General features: G+C 47.5%; 1 protein-coding gene across 1 annotated transcript in view; it reads left to right on the top strand.

Annotated features, from left to right (window-relative positions):
* The first annotated feature begins 9,042 nt into the window (after positions 1 to 9,042).
* TRIM71 (tripartite motif containing 71) overlaps positions 9,043 to 20,730 on the top strand; it is a 54,103-nt gene continuing 42,415 nt past the window's right edge. Inside the window, exon 1 of the mRNA XM_054274268.1 lies at positions 9,043 to 9,918. Within this exon, the coding sequence (XP_054130243.1) occupies positions 9,043 to 9,918 (876 nt within the window). The remainder of the gene's footprint in view (positions 9,919 to 20,730) is intronic.

Below are 20,730 nucleotides of genomic sequence, written 5' to 3'. Positions count from 1 at the left end.
AACACGCTGGAAGGGCAGGGTCTGCGTGCAAAGGCCACACAAGCCCCCTGGCTGCTTTTATTTAAATAAAGGAGCATCTGTAGTGCCGGGCAGTGGTTCACAGAAGGGGCTGTCAGGCTCAGTACAACTCCACTGCTCTGCAGCTAGCAGAGAACTGAAGATATACAAACTTCTCTTCCCACAGACATCCATCACCATAAATGCACGTGGGTTTTATGTGAAAGAAGAGACAGCACCCTCCCTGCTTTAGTACAGCAAAAAGGGGAAAAGATCCTCAGTGACAGCGTTCCCCTCGCTAAGACCTACAGTGTCAGCCAAATCAACAGCTTTAAAACTTCCCTATAAAGCTCCTGCTCCTGCAAACAGGACCTGTGGTATCCTCCATTTTAAGAAAGCTTCCCTTTGTCTTATCCCCCAGCCTATTTATAGCTGCTGTGGTGGAGGTATACTGGGAAGGCTTTACACCAGCAGGCGCAGGGCCCTTCCGTGATCAGCAAGGAGGGACATTTAATAGCCTCCAAGAAACCTGTGGCTCCTTGGGGCTCATTTTCTGGGAGGAGACTCCCACCCAAAGGGTTTTAGCTGCCTTTTTTCCCAGTGGCATGCCACGGGGGCTTTGGGCTGTGATGTGACTCACCGGCTGTTTTTGTGGGTCCGCTTTTATGAAGGACTGTAGGGATGCCATTGGGGTCTCATGTAGGAGAGGAGGCAGCTGCCTTCTCCCACTGCCAGAGAGAGCTGGCCAGGCCAAGAACTTCTTCCTCCTAGGCTCCCTGGTGGGGCAGTGAGGAGGGGAAAGGCCTCTTCACAGGTGACTTGATGGCCCCAGAATCTTTGCAGAGAAGCCAAGACAGGAGACTTCAACCTCTTGCATGTCTGTGAGTACACAAAAGCCTCAACCTGTAACCTGAGCCTGGAGGAATAGCATGCTGCAAGGTAGCAGAAGCTTCCTCTGAGTCCACCTTACAGCTTTCCCTGCAGGAAACACAATTATAACTACAATAAATGCTCACATGAACCAGAAAGTTTGATTAGCACCTTGCCTGGCTGCTTGCTTGTTCATCCACTCTCGTAAAGGAGCACATTACCTTTGTATGCACTGTCCCTGACCAGTGCTGGTTTTAACACATAAATCTGTAAATATTTCAGCTCCAAATTAGCTCCAAGCATGTTCCTGCTAAGGAAAATGCAGAAATACCACTGCTTTTCCCTCTCAACATTCCATTTATACCTTTGGAACTGACCTGTCTTGATCACAGCAGGCGCAGGAGAGAGCAGCACCTGAATGTGGATCAGGACTAGCGCTGCATGTTACATGGAATCACCTGAGGCAGCCTGCCACTGGCTGAGGTTCACGGTTTGCCAGTGCTCAGGGAATTACACATGGCCCTGAGGGAGAAGCATCTGCCCACAGCCCCCAGGGAATAATGATGAGGAGGCAGGAGGGGAGAGGCAGTGTTGGATGCAGGCAGTCCTCAGATGTACAAAGACGCAGGTGACCTTCACAACCATTGAGAGAGATGGGAGACACTATTGTCCCTCGGACGCTGCACAAGCACTTCACCCTTCCCAGCACAAGGTCAGGCACGGCAGTGCTGCAGCCTCTTAGGGGACACTCCCACCTCCCAGTTTGGGGGCTGGTAATGGATAGCTGAGGGTGCCAGGCTTCCCAGCTCCCGCCGCCAGATCTGGAGGGGAACAGCTGCCTGCGCCCAGAGTTTACACAGCTGTGGGGAAGCGTTAGCAGCTGACAAGCCACTCTCCCTTAAGTGTCAGCACACACCACCTCTCCCTGCTAGGGGCACTCCCCCAGCCAGTAAAAGGATCTTGCAGATGTGAACAAGAGTGAAGGCAAGGAGAACTTCTGAGTTACAGCCCAGCCAACTGTGCGGAGAGGATAAATGTGGAGAGAGGTATGGGAGCAGAAGCAGTGTCAGGAAGCAGGAGGCTAATAGCAAAACTTTTGCAGTTATTATCCCATTATGCTGGCACCTGCTTTCTACCTCCACCTGCTCAGAGCTTGCATTTCTTGACCTGCAGAGCATGTTTGCCAGGTATGTCTATTTTTCCAAGCTTTTCCTGAAAGGGAAAAGTGATCTGAAGGGACATTTTGTTGAAGGTGAGTTTGAGAACCTTCAAGACTACTCCAGCATCAGTTTTCACTCCCAGTCAGTGAAGTCACTTCTTGTGATTGAGACATAGATTTAGACCATTCTTAATGGTAGGCATTGCGTTTGAAAGCTGTTTAGAACAGAATCGGGGTGAGAAGAACCAGACATTTGCATCTTCTGGCCTTGAGCCCATCCTTGGGGGGCAATAGTTGAGCTGTCATCATCAAAGATTAAAGCCAACACAGGTACTTAGCCTAACAAGAAATCTGATTGAACAGATGGTGAATAGGGAGAGATTTGAGAAGTCTGGAAGAGAAAACTGGCTTTAGAGATACAGTCATTGGGAGGTAAAAGTGCTAAAAGTCCTTGTGATGCTAAATCCCATTATGTGGTTAGAAATGGATGATTTTCAACCAGAATTTCTGAAAAGATGAAGGAATTTATCAGAATGCACAGGGAAAAAAAAAAAAAAAGGTAATTTAGTTTTGCCTCAAATGCATACTGTGCAGTGGGAGAGGCAAGGCCTAAGCATAAAGGTGCTCTTGGAGACATGGTAATAAAAGTGAAAAAACCCAAAAGCACATTGAAAAAGGACATCTTTGCATCAGCTGCCTGCAGAGCTTAGTGCTGTAAAGCAAGACAGTAAGTGCTTGCTTCTTTGTGGGAACAGAGGACTGATGCCTAAACCCGGCAGTGTCTCTGGGTTGAAAGTAATGTCAGCTGCTGGGAGTGCAAGATCCCTGCTTCCCAAAGCCAGCCCTTGAAGACTGTACAGAGGCAAAGATGCACACCAACAAGATCTACAGATCACTTTTACATGTGCAGAGGAGGCTCTCTCTTCCTTTCTGGATCCCATCACACCCTAACAAGCACATCTTTAAACTCAAGGTGACCCTGCTGTAGGGGAGATGGATGGGTGGAGGAGGGGGTGTCAAGAGCTTGAATTAATATGCTGAGCAAGCCAGTTTCCAATGATTTATACCATGGGGACAACACTTACTGCTTCTTTGCTCCCCAACCCTCCACCCTGCTCAAGATCCAGCATATCCTACAGGAAGCTCAGCAACACATGCAGAAAGTTGAGCTTACTACTGTACTTACTAATGGATCCAATGACAGATATATGGTTGAGCCAGAGTCAGTGTGCAGGAGCAGGCATGGCAAATTTGGAATCTGAGGCAAATTTAGAAGTTTGTGCTCACAAGAGGAAAAATGAGGAAAGGAGAAAAACACCCAGCACAAATCAGACCTAAAGTGGCTGAACTTAAGTGGCACAGTTGTCCATGGAGCACAGTTGTGGTGAAAACCTAAAAAAAGATGGATATTCCTCTGAGCATAATGAACAAGTCAATAACAGCGAGCTAAAAACTAACAACAAAACCTTCCCCTTTCATTTGTCTGGCACTATTTGACAAATGCCAAATCTCCGAAGGCTACACCAGCATCAAGATCTTGCTAAAGACTTACTTTGTGAGTAGACCTGTTGTAAGTGATGTTTTTGTACACTGATTTACTAGATTAATTCTTGAGCAGGAGAGGCAAAGATCCAAGCAGGTTGTAATGCTGCGTCTCTTGCCTCTTTGTTAGCAGATAAACAAGGAAGGGGATTCTCAGGAGCAGCAGGACAGGGAGACTTTTAGATCTTGGTAACCCCTAGGAAAGACTGTGCAGAATTTGAAGCTATGAACCACTGAATTGGCTTTTAATGGCTGTGGTATAGCAATATTGGAGTTGGAGTTGTTTTCTGGGTCCTCAGGTGCAAAACAGCAACAATGATAACAGGAGTTCAGACCCCTCTGTTTACATTACCTGTGCACATTTGGGGACTTGCACCAGCTCCTCAGCTTCTCCTGTTCACAAGACCTGCTGAGCTCACAACGCTGCCTTGGAGCTCAGCACAGAAGGGCAAACCACATCAGGCTGCTGGACCACTTCATGCAGGTGGCATAGGGGAGAGCTCTTTCTGCAAATGTTTGCCTCTAAAATTACAGTAAAATATCCCCAAAGTCACGATTACTCTACCTGGTTCTATTTAACAAAGCTTTTAACCTCCAGACCCCTGGGTTTTCCAGCTGTATTGCTTTTGGCAGGAACACCATTCTGTTTGTCCTGTAGTGCTGCTGGCAGAAAGCAGATGCTTTCCTTCAAGAAAACGGAGCTTCCAAGTAGAAAGCCCATCCTGGTATTCTAAGCAGATGCCAGAGAATGACTCAGGTGCAGTCTATTTTCCACTAAAATTTAAGGGAAAAAAAGAAAAAAAAAAGCATTTTTAATGCATCCTTTAGCTGCAGTGGCTGGGCAGTTAGTCAAGGACAGACAGAAGTTGCCAAATAGAGATTTTTCAACTAGGTAGAAGCTGGCCCAGGTCATCAGAGCTATTTCAATTCTTGTTAAGTGTCTCTGATAATCTGACCATTCATGCCTAGGTTTCAGTGTTGTTAGAATGTTTTAATGGTTAATGTTTTAACACAGTTCTGACATGATCATGACACAGTTATGATTTCAACACAGTTTGAAAGCCTTTAGTACAAACCACATCATTTCAAATTCAGACCAGCAACCATGTATGAATGGAGGACAAAAGAAAGATGAGAGAAATGGTTTGAAAAAGACTGGGAAAAGGGGGATAAAGTGCGAGAAACCTCACCAGAGTGACACAAAGGAGAACTAGCAGAATGCAGAGAAATGTCTCAGACGCTCACGTAAGCAGGGAGATTTCATTTATTTGGCACAGAGGGACAATAGCCCTGCTAACCAGGATAGCTATTGTTCTTTTGTTTTTAACAAACTAAAAGGGAAAATGCAAAGCACTAGCTTCCCAGGGAAAAATCATAAAAATAAGTTCTCATCCTGCTGTCCAACAAGGAAGGAGAAGCCTCCCGCACTTCACCTATCACCCCCACGCTGTTGCTCCCTCACGGTGTTTGTCGGCTTAGAAAACAAATGAAATATATTGAGGCCTCACTCTGAGGAGAGCTGAGGGCGTTGTTATAGCACAACAACTTAATTGAATCGAAAACCACTGAGTCAATGCATTAAGCAGAAAAATGCACGGTGCTATCTGCTGTGTCGTTGAGCGCATAAGTGCTCTAGCAGCCAATGCTTCAGGAGGATTATAATGCTGGTGTGTTCCCTTTAGCTTTATTTCAGCATGTTTCATAGTAAAGACAGAAAGCCATCCATAATTGGAGGAAGCCTCAAAATGTTTCATTCCTTCAGCGGTGCAAGTGGGGCGAGAAGCAAAGGAGGACTGTGATTCAGCAAGACAGAGGTGCTCCCATATGAGGGTGACAGCTGGAGAATAAGGACCCTCTGTTCAGGGACAGTGAATTGCTTATAGCCTTTTACAAGCTCAGGGAGGGTGTGAGATGTAAACGAGCTTCAGGAGCCTTGGCACAAACACAGAGGATCCTGTCAGCAAAAAGGACCTTCCACAGCACATAGGTAGCGTCGTGAGCCCGCTAAGGACCATTTGAAGCATCGATGTGAAGAATTGCCCCCTTCAGCCAGCTTGCTGGAAAGCAAACAGCTGTCACTGAGGGAGACAGGAGTGTCAGATATGCCTGGAGACACACATCTGGGAATTTCTGCCCAATTAAAATATTTCTGAACACAAAAGATGACAGTTTCCATTGAGGGAGCTGGAGCAAAGCGTTATCTGGGAAACTCAAACAGATCAACCATGAGCTTGTTGTTCAGGGAATTCCCGCTCTTCACAACTGACTTCATCAGGGAAAGGACAAGCTCTGCAGCATCATAGCTCTCTGCAGCAACCACAGGACAAATAAACAGAGCTGAGGCAAGCCTCAACGATTTTTTAACCTCTGGATAGTCAAAGCTGTGGTGGATTTCACCTGCATGCTCAAATGTGAACATACGGATACGTAATATAAAGAACACAGCCCCACAGCCAAATCCTTTATTGATACATAAGGCAAGTTCTCAGCAGAATATACTACTGAGGGGCATAATAAATATTCATGCTTGTTTACACCTTAATGCACCTGTCTTGCCCCATGGACTTCATCAATGATTCCCATTGCTTGGTCTTGCATAAGGGTGTTAGCACTCCTGAGTTTCTCAATTCTCTGAAGGGCATTTTGAGATATGGCTTGAGCTGTGTTTAGTACCTGCCAGCAGAAGACAAAAGGCATTTTTGAGTAGACAATTTAAGTTAGTGTTATTTGTGCATCTAAGGCCTAAATAGCATTAATTGTTTGTACATCTAAGGGCTAAACAAAGGAGAAACATAACTGAATATGTTTTAATAACCAGTTTTCCTGTTCTGTGATGGTTCTGAGAATTTATTATCATTGCTGAACAGTAATTAGTTTTGAGTTTATTTTGGTTATTTACAGATGCTTCCATTCACTAATCTGTACATTTCCCCATTTTTATCACTTTTCCTGTGTTTTCGACTTTCCAATCTCTAAGCCAGTTCCACGTTTTAAATTTTCTCAATCTCCAGTTTCCTTGTTAAGGGTACAATGCCACGCATCCTCTCTTGCTACCGCAAGCTCCGCTAACCAAGAGGGTGGCCACTCTGTCGTGCTGCAGAGCCGAAACTTTCCACCCACGCGTTGCTGGCGGCGGGGCGCTTCATTAAAACCAAAATAATTGTTGCGGATTTTTAAGTGCGGTCTCGCAGCAGCGCAAATGGCATCCCAGCTAATTTTCGCTAAGTCCAATGCGTCGCTTTGAAGGAGAGGAAGCGTCTGCCCCTGCCAACAAGCAAACCCCCCCGGGCTCGCCCGCCCGGGCACGGCACACCCGGCGGCAACCGCAAGAGCGCGGAGAGGAGCCCGTCACCCCTAGACTGGGCGTTAGAAAAAGGGAAAACGCTCGATTACTCGAGAGACAATGTTTAAAGCTGCATTAACGCCTCGGTGCTTTCAAAGAACGGCCCCGAAGCCCCGCTCGCATCCCAAACCCGAAAAGGGCGCGAGGGTCTGGCGGACCGCCCGAGCGGCGGCGCGTCACACCCGCGGAGCTCGGGGGGTCCCCGGCGCTCAGACCGGCGGCGTTGCAAGATGGGGGGTGGGCCGAGGGGGCTGGATGCGGGCGGATGGGGGCAGGTCGGGCCGGAGGAGGGCGAATGTTTCCTGCCCGCCGCCGCCGCCCCCCGGCCGCCCCCCGCAGCCGGGCGGAAGTCAGCCCGCGCCGTCGGAGCTTAAAAGGCTCCCGCACGCCGCGCCGCCCCAGTGCCGGCGGCCGCAGCGGGGCCGGAGCCAGCGCCGCCGCCAGCCCCGCGCCCCCCCCGGGGCCGCCCTCCGCACCCCGCCCGGCGGGGAAGGCGCCCGGCGCGATGGCTCTCCCCGGATCCCACGCCGCCTGGGACGGCGCTGCCGCATCAGTGAGTAATTCCTGCTAATTTACCCCCCGAGGCCGGTGGGCTCCGGCTCGGCAGATCGCGGGGGAGGCGGGCGTTTTGGTTTTCGCTGCTTTCCTCCCGCCGCCCCCCCTCCTCTCGCCTCTTCTTCGGGTTTTATATTATTTTTGTTTTCTCAATAAAACACCACGCGAAGAGGCGAGATGACAAAGGAAATGTGATCCTAGGCGCTGCAGGGGCTCAGAGCGAGAGAGAACCGGAGAGGAGGAGGAGGAGGAGGAGGAGGGGGCGAGCGTAGCGCTCTCGGATAGCATTGCACAGCGGCTCCAATTTGTGCGAGCGAATATAATACACCCCCCATGAATAATTCAGGGCGGCCGGCGGGGACCTGCCGCTGCTCCTCTGCCCGGCCGCCGCAGCCTGTGCGAGCCGCGCCGAGCCCGCGGCGCTGACCGGCCGCCCGAGCCGCCGGTACCGCGTGTGCGGGGCTGCTGCGGGCTCGGCGCTGCCCTCCGCGGGAAGCCCCGCGCAAAGGAAGGCGTCCGGCGGGAGCCGGGACTCGGAGAGGCGAGAGAGAGGACTGCTCTTCTCGGCCGTCCTCGGAGCCCTTTTATTTTTCCCATCTCCTCCTCCGCGTCCCGCCAGCGTGAGTCTGTGCCGGTGGGGTGGGCACCAACGCCGCCCTCCATCCCCACCCCCCAGTCATGCGGTGGTGGAGCAGGCGTCGGCGGGGGAAGACTGGAGCCGGAGAAGTCTGCCTGGCCACTGTATTTCAGTGCCTCTCTCTCTCCTAGAGCTGCTCTGGATTGCAAAAGTGGAGGGGGGAACTGAAACGAAATTTCCCCTTCCCCCCCGACAAGCACAGGTTTAAAGGAAAAGAGGAAAAAAACCAACGCCCCAAGAAGAAAGAGCGAAACTTGAGTTAAGCCCCTGCTGCCCCCCGCCCGCCCGGCCGAGAGGGACTTGCACTGCCGCCCCGACCCGGTTCTGCGGCCGTGGGAACCGGAGCCGAGCCCCGGCGGACAGAGTTCGGTCCCCGCTGGATGCGCGGGGATCGAGCGGTCGGCGCCCATGCACTTTCCGTTGAGGAAGAGGACAAGTAACCAAACCACGTTGTCAAACTGCTGACCCGAGGGGGAGATGAGAAGACTGTGTGAGGTATTGACCGATCGGGGAATCGATACAATTTGTCTAATGCAACGGGGGATCGGGGGTTAAGTACATGAGAGGGACGAGAGGATCCATTTACTGAGGGAGAACGGGACAGCTACACCTTGATACCAAAAATACTCCCCCCTCCCCGCAGCAGCCAGCCCGGCAGCAGCGAGGTACGAGGAGAGGACCCAGCTCCCTGCAGACCGCCGGATCGATGACACCGTATTTGCAAAACCGGCCCATCGATCCCACTTGGCAAAACGACTGATCGATGCCAGCTTGCTCGTAAGCTGCTTGCAGAACTACCTTCTCCCCGCGCCTCTGCTTTTCCGCCCACGCTTTTTTTTTTTTGGCCTTTTTTTTTTCTTTCTTTTTTTTTTTTTTTTTTTTTTTTGAGGGAGGAGAGACACGTTTTTGCCCCCCATCGGGGAGTCAGGCCTATCGCAAATGGCTTCGTTTCCCGAGTCCGACTTCCAGATCTGCCCGCTGTGCAAGGAGATGTGCGGCTCGCCGGCTCCCCTCTCGTCCAACTCCTCCACCTCCTCGTCCTCCTCGCAGACCTCCAGTTCCTCCGGGGGCGGCGGCGGCTCCTCCTGCGGGGGCCCGCCGCGGCGGCTCCACGTCCTGCCCTGCCTGCACGCCTTCTGCCGCCAGTGCCTGGAGGCGCAGCGGCACCCCGGCGCGGGGGACGCGCTCAAGCTGCGCTGCCCCATCTGCGACCAGAAGGTGGTGATCTCGGAGCCCTCGGGCATGGACGCGCTGCCCTCCTCCAACTTCCTCCTCAGCAACCTGCTGGACGTCGTCGTCGTGGCGGCCGCCGCCGACGAGCAGAAGAACGGCCGCGCCGCCGGGACCGGCCCCGCCGCGGGCTCGGGCGGCGGCGGCGGCAACAACCGGCACCACGGCCGCCCGCCGCCGGGGCCGCCCCGCGCCGCCGGCTCCTCGCCCGCCGCCGCCGCCTCGGCCGCGTCCTCCTCGACGTCGTCGTCGTCCTCCTCCTCGGGCGGCGGCGGCTCGGCGGCGCTCCTGCTGCGGCGGCCCCACAGCCGGCAGGGCGAGCCCCGCTGCAGCTCCTGCGACGAGGGCAACGCCGCCAGCTCCCGCTGCCTCGACTGCCAGGAGCACCTGTGCGACAACTGCGTGCGGGCGCACCAGCGCGTCCGCCTCACCAAGGACCACTTCATCGAGCGCTTCGCCGCCGGCCCCGCCGCCGCCGGCCCCGCCGCGCCGCTCGCCCTCAGCCCGCCCTACCCCGCCTCGCCGTACAACATCCTCTCTGTCTTCCCCGACCGGGCCAGCTACTGCCAGCACCACGACGACGAGGTGAGCGCAGGCAGGGAAGCAGGGAGGGAAGGGGCGGCTGCGCTCCCGGCCCTAGCCGGCGCCAGAGGGCCCCCGCCCGCATCGCCGGCTGCCGGGGGGCGGCGGGGCTGTGGGGACGGGGGCAGCGCCGCCCCGGCAGCGGCCGGAGCGCGGCGCGGGAGCCGCCGACACACCGGGGGAGGGCGTGCGGAGAGGCGGCGGCGTCCCGGGCGCGCCCCGCTCGCACCGGGCGCTGCTCCGCGCCGCCGCCCGGGAGGAGGAGGAAGAGGAGGTGAGCCGGGGGGCCCCTCCGCGAGGTGCGGGACCTGCTGTCCCCGGAGGCGGCCGGCGGAGCCCCGGTGTGCCCGTGAACGGCTTGCAGCGGGAGCTCTGGGCTGCTGCGGGCGCTGTGTCCCTCAGAGCGGCTCGTCCGGCGCGTACCGTGGGGTGGCGGGGCCGTGGAGATGCAAGGGAAAAAGGTTTGGGGTCCCCCAGAGTCCCGATGCTGAGTTAAACTGGTTTGTGGAGTCCGCTTTGCACAGCCGTGTTCGGCGTGTAACCCGCTGGAGGAAGAAAAACGAATGAATAGGGAAGGAAGATAACTGTGTTGAGAAAAAGACGCCTTTTTGATTAATGAATTATAAATAAATAAAAGGCAGTAAAAAAGTTAGCAGAGATACTCACGCTTGCAAATGTCAGCTACATCTACTGCTCTTGGTTAACATCTTGTCTGCTTCTGTGGTGGCAAGCATCTACTGATGCAAAAACAGGAACTTGCTTTACGTGGTGTTAATTTAAAACGCTTTGGCTTTGCAAGTTTTGATTCTGGTGACCCTAAGTATTGTTTCATAGATCTTAAAAGAGGCAGTGGCTTCTTCAAAATGTACTTGAAAGTGTCTTAAGTTTCATTGGGATAGTTTCTTGCTGTGATAGCTTGAAACTTGATTTTTCGTTTGAAGCTGGAAAATGGCGATCTGCTGCCTTTCCCCTTTTGCTTTGGGGGTCAACGCGGGGGGATTTTGCTGGAATTTTCCAGTAACTGGTGTTGGAGGTAGTTTCCTCCCAAGATGAAATTGGACAGCACAAGGGGCTTCAGGGAAAACCTGCCTGAGGACAGGGGTGGTACAAGAGCTTCCTGTGGGATGCTTGCTTAACTGATAAACGAAGGCATTTTGCCCAGGGAAATGTGGTGATGCCTTTGTCTTCAGTTTTCAGGGACACTTTTTGTACCTCCTCTAATGTTGCTGTAGGTATGAAATAATTCTGGAAAGGTCTGGCATTTTGTGTTTCTTAAAGTTGCAGAGGACAGACCGTATGAATTCTGTGGGAAAAGAAAGACCTTAAAATGACATTTGGGGGGCATGAAGTGTGATTGAGGAACAATCAAGTTGTTAACAAAAAGAAAAGCAGCCCAGAAACATTTTGGCAGCTGAGCTGCTTACAGCTTTTTGTGGTATCTCAGCATCTCCCTGAGAGTGGCTTTCCTAAAGCACTTGTGTAATACTGAATGCTAGACTGAAATGAGGCATGTTCTTAAGACACTAGAAAAAAAAACATCTTTCTGCATTCATTTTGGAGTATAACCTCGGTTTTGTGGTACAGGCTAGAAAGCTGCTAGGTTTTGTGTTCTCAGTAGGATGAAAGTTCTTTTCCAAGTGTGTAAAATGAAACAATTCAGGGCTTTTGGCCATAATATAGAATATCCAGCTTCTAATGCAATGTATTCTGAATCCACTGAGTAAAAGAGTAGCTGGGATAGGAGCTCCAAGGTATTTTGTGGACTTAAAATCTTAAATTGCAAAGGGAACAAAGGTATTCTAGCCTTGCTTAAACTGTATGGATTTTCTAGAAATAACTTCTGAAAAAGCTTAGTTTATTTGACATAAGTAATTTTACTTTCATCAGTGCACTCTGAACAGAGTACACTTCTTAAAAGAATTGGGTTTGGGTGTTCCTGTGTCCTGTAGACCTAGAAATTGTTTTAAAACAACTAAGTATTTTCAAGCCTTCAGCTCCTGTTGAGAAAGGCTTTTATTCTGCAAATTAATGATCTACTACTGTTCTTGATTAGTGCGTTTTGGTGGCTCCTTAATGCGGGTGTGCCTGATCAGTATTTGCAAGTATTTATTATTCACTCGAGAGGAATTGTTTGGGATAGTCTGACTGTTGGGAACAGTTTGTCCTGTAAATCTTTATCACTTTGGCTAAAAATATGGGTGAGGTGTACAACTTTTTTTTTTTTTTCTGAGAAAGGGTGGCTGCAAAACTGTGAGGGTTATTGCTTGTTTAAGAATGCTATTTACAGCCTCATAAAAGGAACGATAATAGAAAGGCAGCCTTCCAGGAGAGTACTTAGTGCATCACTTAGGCACTTTGTTGGGCTAATAGTGTAAAAACAAACCTAAAATGCAAGGCAGGAATGGTAGCCTGAAACTTTAATATTAGTAGTTAAAAACCCGGGTTCTGCTCAGTATGTGAGAAAAGCTGGTGGGCAGGATATTCCCTCTGATTAATTCATGCAGGTAAGGTTTGGGCATAGGCAGATCTCATCTGCAAGCTGCTGGAAGAATAATTCTCTTAAATGCAGAGTTCTCCTTCCCCAGGATAGATCCTCCTTACCCTGTTCTAAGGAGTTTGACCCCATCCCTGAGGTTTTTCTGCACAAAAGTTGTTGGCTCCTCCCTTATTTTGTGCCTCCTTGCCTAGAACATGATACTCCTGTCCTAATATTGCTACTCATTTGTTACCTTTCATCCTGTTCCTCTCTGGTCTTTCCAGCCCTCCTTCTGGGAATCACTGTCCGTTCCCCATAATTTTCCCTCATTCCACCTCCGTTTTTAGACTCCCTCGAGTGAGAAGGGAAATAGCACCGTGGGTGGTGACTTGCTGGGTGTTCCAAGTCTCAAAACAAGACTACACATACACATTTGCCAGACAAGATCAGTGTAGTTGCTCATCCTCTTTATGCAGAGAAATGCAGATTTCAGCTCTTAACTGGGATGTGTCTGGCGTGTAGTCTCTTTTTAGTGGAGATGATGGTTCTGGTATTGGTTGAGCTGTTGACTCCTGTTGTGTGCTATGAGTACATAACAGTCTCTGAAACAGAGAATATTGACTGTTACAGTAGTGGCAGACATTAGAGAGTGGAACCCTGAACATTGCTTTCAGGATAGCAGATACTACAGTGATGCATGAAAGAAGGTGAACAAAACTGTTGTGGGGTGAGGGGGAAGCAAAAGCCAATTCTTTGTCGTAGCACTTCTGTTGAAATCCAGTCTTGTGGTTTACTACTGGGAACCTCACTGTCTGATGTAAAATGCTTAATTTCAGATGTTTTGAAGCATTCTACAAAAGTAACCATGCTACAACCCTGATAATTTTCTTCCGTCTGGCATTTTTTGTGCGTGCAGTGCTATCAATGCTACAGTAGCAACTAGATGTTATTGTTCTAAAAACCAACTAGACGGGGGACTTGGAAAGATTTTATTTTAGTCTTACCCATAATTAAATCAAATATCCTCCCTGATGTGTCAATGTGTTCTTGATTGTTTCATCTCGGACTGAAAGAGCACCTCTGTTTTTCTTTTCTCGGAAGGATGAATAGGCTGTAAACTAAACCACCATCTTGGAAAATGTTGGAACAGGTGTAGGACACTTGGCTTGTGTTGATAAACTGAGTCAAGTGAGTTTGCAGAAAGTGGAAAATGTTACAAGTTGCAAGTTAAATAACTGGGATTTAATTTATGGCAGAGCTCAGCTCCTGTGAGCTTGAATATCATTTCATGATAACAGTGGTGGATGGTCAAAACACTTCAATAGCAGACTTCTGACACTTTCTAGGGAAAGTGTGGAGTTGCCAAATTCAGTCAGCTTAATGGTGTACGACCCCTCTAGTTCTCATATTGCTCTACAGATTCCATTTTAGAAGTGGTTCATGGACTACCAAGACTTACAAGACAAAACCCTGTAGCACCACAGCTCCCTCTGTTGCAAGAAAGGCTTTTAAAGATCTTTCTCCCCTTGCCCTTACACACACTGTTGCTTCCTTCTCCTTGCATCATGTCTGTCTTTGGTCAGGGTCTTAACTGATCAGATTAATTTACAAACTCTTTTAAGTTTTTTGCCATGTCAGTGAGTTGCAAGGGTTCATGGGGCTGTTGGAGCATGCAGACAAGACTCACTAAAAACAGATTGCTATGTTGCATATATTCTTGGATTTCTTATCTTTTTACATTATGACTAAAAGGCATTCCTTCTTATTGTTTTACAGACTGTGAAAGATGCAATTTTTGGAGGCTTGCACATGTATAGGGGAAAGCATTCAACTTCATAGCTGTCAGCTGAACTGAAAGCTACTTACCTGGTACCTTGGCTAAAGTTGCTGATTGAATTTATGTCTGAGCTCCCCTAATGTAGGGTAGAGCTGTGGTCTCACAACAGGGAGTGAGCACACTCAGGAGATGCTTCTGTGAGCCAATTTAACTCACTTAACATGACAGAAAACTTTTCCCTTTTGCTAGCACTGGTATAAGTTTATTTTAATTCCAGGCTGAACTGGTGTGAGGGGAAAGGAGGAATGGAGTGGTTAGACAGGAATGGTAGGTTAAATGTGGTTGCTTTTGTGCCATGGCTTTCCATGCTCCCAAATGCTGAGCTGTGCTCCCAGTGCCCCCCACCCACGCGTCTCACCAAAGTGGTTGGCTCGTGCAGAGGGAGTGTGCCCGAGTTCCCAGTTCTTGCTCAGGGGTTATTTGTGTGAACCTGCAGTGTGTGGTACAGGCTCTTGCTGTTTCTCTTTGTAATGATTAAGGCTTTTGCCACCTAACAGAGATTAAAAATTTTAGGAGTGTATCCAGAGGCAGTGGTTTTAAATGCGATGCTTTGTGTCACTGGTGTTGTGACTGCTAGAGCTTCAGGTTTAGAGGAAAAAATGTGCACATGAGCTAGAGAAATTCATACTTCCAGGGCATGTAAGAAACTGCATATAGATCTTGGTACTCGTGCAGCCTTCATTGATCATACTTACTGTGTCTTTCCTCTATTGATATCAAATGCACATACAGGTGCCCATCTGAGAACAGTGCTTCAGATTGGGTTACTGACAGTTGTGTTTTCCTTTTTAACTTTTCCCTGATGAAGAAAGCAGGGTAGTGAGTTATTTTGTTGATTTATGGAATGTGGATTTAACATCCTTAGAAAGATAAAGGGTTGGAATAATTTTTTGTTTCACAATATTTTTTAGCTTACAAATACTGTTCAGCTATCAGGTGTTAAACCTCTGGGATTACTCTGCCTTACCTTCCCTTTAGATGCCTCTTCACCATCACATCTTCAACTCCTGGCTCCTCCCTGCATGCAGAAGTCTTTTGATTTAACTCCTTCTCTTTAGGAAGAGAATTAAAACTTTTTGTTTTAAACAGCTTTAATACTATTCTGGAGAATCCAATGCCCCCTTGCTGCTTTGCAGTTGACTGGTGTTGAAATCCACTCACCATTTTTAGGGTAAACACAGCAAAGTTTTCAGGTTTTTCTCTTGGTGATAATATGATGTTGTTACACTACTGGCTTAATTATCCGTGACTTCAGACAATTTTCAGTGAGTAAAAATTGGAAGAAGCATAAATGCCTTGGATGTTCAGGCAACTTTCATGGACTGATTTTACTTAGAGCCTGTCTTTGAAAACCCAAGAGTATTGCTGTGTGTTAGGGGTATTAATGCTTGCAGGCTGCAGCATGGACCTCTGAGGCTGTAGTGACATACAGCTGGAGATGTGCATGCAATAAATGGGCATGAAACTAGACTACTGTATACCCATAATTTTTTTAAATTACAGTTTTGTTAGAACTGATGCCTTGAAGTGTATCTTGTAACTGGGGGAGAAGGTCTAGCTGAATTTTTGCTTCAATTTGGTGATGAAGTCTTTCATCGTGTAGCAGTTTCTCCTTTCAGATAAATCTTCAGAGCATGTAAACATGCTTGCTAGACCATGCTTCCTTTAAGGAAAACTACTTAGTTCCTCTGTTTTAAAGTCAAGGAGGAGGTATCATTCCTCTTTCAATACTGTCTTGACCCAGTCTCTTCCTACTTTTCCTCCCATACTCCCTTCCTTCCTGCAAAGTTGTTGGTGTCTTTCCATCAGGCAAAGAAAGAATCACGATGTGTTGAGAGCACAGATCTTAAGCTGCATGAACAATGCACTGAATGCAAGACTAATGTTACCACAGATAAGATATCACAGAAGGGGTTTATTGTCTTCAGCTGTAATCCACTTTCAGTAGAGCAGTTACAGATATAGTCTTGGATCATAATTATGTAGTACATAATTTTTACTAATGCTTTTAACCTATCATTTAAAGTCTTTAATTAAAAAGTGTAGAAATGCTGGATGGGACTGGTTACTGCTTGGCAATCCAAGTATTGGTTAATGTAATGAATGGATGTCCTCATCCCAAAATATATTAGGCATATTGACTTTGTTTCAGCTGTACTCTTTGTGGGCTCAGCTGCAGCCCCTTCCATGGCTTGTTTTCTCCTTTCCCTGGCTGTGCTTGAAGGATTCTGTGGGTGGGATGTATTTGGTCCTCCTAAAAAATTAAGCTTGTGTATCTGAATCAAGTTACAGAAATGGAACAAAAAACATAGTATTGCTCCAATTCCTTATCTCCTTGAGTACAAAAACTTCTTTACTATGTAATGTCACCTCAGAAGCTATTTTATTATTCCTCTTTGCTCTGCCATCTTAAAGAAGAGAAATTGTATGTGGCTAAGACAGTAGTGTTTCTTTTGCTTCTCATCTACTTGTTTCTTCTTCTGCTATCAACTTCAACAAAACAAATTCTTTTCAGTTACAGTGTCCATAGCTGCTAATCTTTTTTAGCAACTAAAAGTGTTGGCCAGCTTTAAATGCTCTAGCTGTATAGCCTAGTATGAAAAAAACAAAAGCCAGTACCCACAGATGAGGCTCATGAATATATGTTCTGTGTTGTTCAGGTACTTTGGATATGTGTGCAATACTGACAGAATTAATTCATAGTTACATGTTCAGCTCTAAGAAATAACAGCACCATTCCTGTTATTTCACTTGAGTGTGTAACATGCATTGCTAAAACCCCAGATGGTGAACTTGTTGGCTAGGATGATGACTAGTTAGCAGTTTCCTTCATATGTGGTTGAAATATTTTTGGCTTGACTAAGGCTTGACCTGGAAACTTCAAATGCTTATTGTTTTATGGTTCTGTATGCTTTGTGCTGTATGCCTCCGCACTGGTGCTGACTTGGGAGAAAATGGATTACCTCCCAGCAGTAGGGAGGTGACTTGAGGCAAGCTCTAAACTTGTTGGACTGGCAATGGGCGAGAATCACTTTTCAGAGTTGGGTACTTAAAATTCTGGGGATTGTGAGATATGTCTTGAATGCTACAGAGAAAACCTCAACTGAAGAAACATGTGGATTGTCTTTAAACTCATTTCTGAAGTAGACAAATTAACCTAACCAAAGCAGCTGCTGTCACCTCAGCAGCTCAGTTTTACTCCTGTTTGTTACTACAGTATTCTCTCCTAAAAGCACACAAGCAACCACCAAGGCTGCTCTTATACCAGTGCTTTCCAGGGATGTGAGAATAGCAATGTGCTTGCCCTTTAATCTGTGTTGTGGAGGAGAAGGGTGCTTTAGTGAGCTAAAGGTGATAGCTGAATTTGTGTTGCATCATCCCTCTCATGTTGGTTAGTCTCCATGCATAACCAAAATATTTCAAGGTGTTCTGTGAAGTTTGCTAAACCCTCTTTTTCAGTTGGTTGCTTGTATTACATCCCCCCCCCCCCCAATTTCTTTTGGGGATAGCCGATGTTGTTATAAACTACCATCTACTTTAAATATTTCCTTTTGCTAGGTGCGAGGTATTGTGAATGTACAGAACTATCAAATGCTGTGTTTGGCTGGATTAAAAGACTGGCAGGGACCTGAAATTCAGCAATCAAACTTCAGTGTGATTCTTGGATGGTGGTGCTGGAGCTTGTTGCTGTAACTTCCCCATGTCCTATGTTGTCTTGGGTTTTGTGGACTCTGTCTGGATGTCTAGGCACTTGCTGTCCAGAGTGGCTGGCATATGCTAAAAAACTAATGTTGTTCAGCCGCTCCTGGTTAACAAAAGGCAAACTATTATTTAGGGTAAAATGTCAGCTATCAAACTTCAAATCCTCCCCTTTTCCCTCCCTCTCACTTCAGTGGTTCTTTTTACACAGCTTTTCACACTGTCAGACAGTTAAGTGTACAAAATAAAAATCCCTAGCCTTAAATATTGGGTGTGAGCAGAGCTTGAAAGCTGTCTGCATTACGGATGCCCTTAAGCTTTGTAATCCACCCTAGTGCTGCATCAGGGACTGGAGAAATGCTGCTGCCTTGTGTCAGGGTTGGTAGTGGGAAGCACCAGTGAGTGAGGCAGTACGGGCTGCCTGACAAGGTTACTCTTGCTGATCTTCTGTCACCTTGAATAATGCCATGTCAGGTGTGGAGGGTGTAAGGGACAGCCACCAGGTAGCTCCTGGGGTCTTGCTGCTGCTGTGTCTTGCTGTGCTTTGGAAGTCAATTCTGTAGTTCCAGGATGTTTTAGTAAGTGTATGTGTATGTGAGGCAGAGCAGGTCTGTTACTTTGAGGAAGAACTTTTCTCAGAGCACAGAAAGAAGGAGCAGCATGCCTCCAAGCCTTCCTTTTTTTTTTTTTTCCCCTTTAAAAACAGTGCTGGTAAAGGGTTAAATTCCACCCTCCTGCAGCACACCCCGCCCCCACCGCTATATATGGTATGCCCAAAGGCACTGGAGATTTAATACATTGAAGTTGGAGCGTGAAGGGGGTCTGCAGCCTGCTAGACAAAGTCACTCAAATTTCAAGAATACTTGATCCATACAAGGATGTTACTTGAGAAAGGCATGGCTTCTCTGTTAAGAAACCGGTTGCCGAATGAGCCGGCTGAGTGTCCCAAACACAGCTTTTGTGGCTAGATGAGCAGATTGCAAACCAGATTTTCTTTAATCGGTGGCTGACTGACCAGCAAGCTAGCTGAAGTTGTTGTGAGACCCGAACAGCCTCCCCTCAGAGAAGTGGTTATTTGTAGGGGAAAATGAAAATTGTTGTTTCTCCCACTGAAGTGCTTGCAAGTTGTAGACATGATTGTGCGGATAATGATACAAGAGAATTCAGTTGAATTGACTGAATACTAGACTGAAATAATGGAAAATAATTTCCCCATACTAGTTACTGTAGAAGTACCTACAGCATTGCAGTTATGTCCCAAAAGGATGTATTTGGTGTCAACTTCTGTTAAAGGCTTTTAAATGGATGGGAAAATATTGTATGGGAAGAAGGGAAGGACAGTTTATGGAAGAAAAAAAGATAAACAAAACCAAAATTATCATAATAAAGAAACTGGTACTGGAAAGATCAGGTAGTGGTCTGGAGTGGATTCTACCCTGAAAGAATTAACAAGCAACACTGACAAAACATTTGGGAATTGGAAAGGATGAAGTACAAAAGAATTCCTAGAACACTGAGGTCCCAGTCTTTCTGGTGCTGCTCTTGTATGTACTAAAATGGTAATGGTGGTAAGATTTAATGTCTCCTTGCCTCTTCCTTTCTTGTACTCAGTGCAGTTGTCATTGAGGGGGCAGATGTAATAAACCCCACCTCCCCCAATATCATGGAAGCATTGATAAGATTCGAATTAAGACTTGGATTAGAATTATATATAGTGGCTACTGACAGAGTTCCAAAAGGTAACAGCATGGCCTCCCTTATCATGAAGGTGCTGTCTTCTTTCTCTGTTTCATACAATGTGTATTTTAATTGACAATATTCCATGGTAGCTGCTGCACTCTTCTTGCATTACTGATTTTTTCAAGGGCTCTGAGCCTGTTGCTGGATAATTAATGTATGGCCCCTGAGCTTTCTGTTGCTGAAGCATGGCTCCCTTACTTGAATTACTCTGTGTGGTGGTTGGTGGGATGGTTCTTAGGGAGGTTCATGGGGGGCAGTCCCAGCAGGCTGGGCTGAGTGGAAGCAAGGCTGAAGTGTCTCGAGCTGACTTTAGCTAGCAATTTGCTGGAGGGCTGTCCACTCCAAACTTCCAGTCATTCCTGTGATGTGCTTTTTCTATTAGTATGCACTTCCCAATGCATACAAATTTGATAAACGTCCTGAGTTTTAGACAATTGTGACTTGTCAAAACAAACATGACTTTATCTTCATGCTATTGCTTTTCTGGCAAAGGTGGAATTATCCCACCTTTGCGTCTTGTCAAAAGTAGTTCATTACGTGCCTCTGAATCTGAACTGTTCCTCAGGAGCAGTTGTGTCAAGTCAGCCGAATTTCTTTGTCTCTTACCAAAACAAGTGGAAAGCCTCTAAGGCAATGTTCTGCTGAACCTGATGGGGTACATGTGGGCCCCTCATTCCAAGTGGCTTATTCTTCAAATAATATTTCCAGGGAGCAGTTGTATGCCTTGATGCTGTTCCATATTGGTGCATGGTTAGTGCATGTCGGTATATTGTAGTAACAATTGAAAATTCTTTATAATTTAGGAACCTAGGTCTAGAGAGCCACTAGAGAGACTTTTGCTGGAAGTGATGAAGCACTGCAGTTACAATTAATATAATGTGTGCAATTCATTTCCCCTTGTAGGAGGCTTTGGCATTGACTGGGGATATAGGTAAGGTCAGCATATCTTTGCAAAGACTGGAGTAGTTGGATTCTGTGGCTGGCCACTTGAGCTTGTAGTGGCATACTTGGGCTTGGCTTAGATCCAGAGGCTCTTCTTTCACTGGAACACTTCCTTGTCAGT

Source organism: Melozone crissalis, unplaced genomic scaffold, assembly GCF_028551555.1.
Source record: "Melozone crissalis strain CALT ecotype California unplaced genomic scaffold, PUWL_Pcris_2 ptg000016l_1, whole genome shotgun sequence".
In the NCBI taxonomy this organism is placed as follows: domain Eukaryota; kingdom Metazoa; phylum Chordata; class Aves; order Passeriformes; family Passerellidae; genus Melozone; species Melozone crissalis.
The sequence above is the reverse complement of the archived record's forward strand: the minus strand, read 5'-3'. Positions and strand labels throughout refer to the sequence as shown.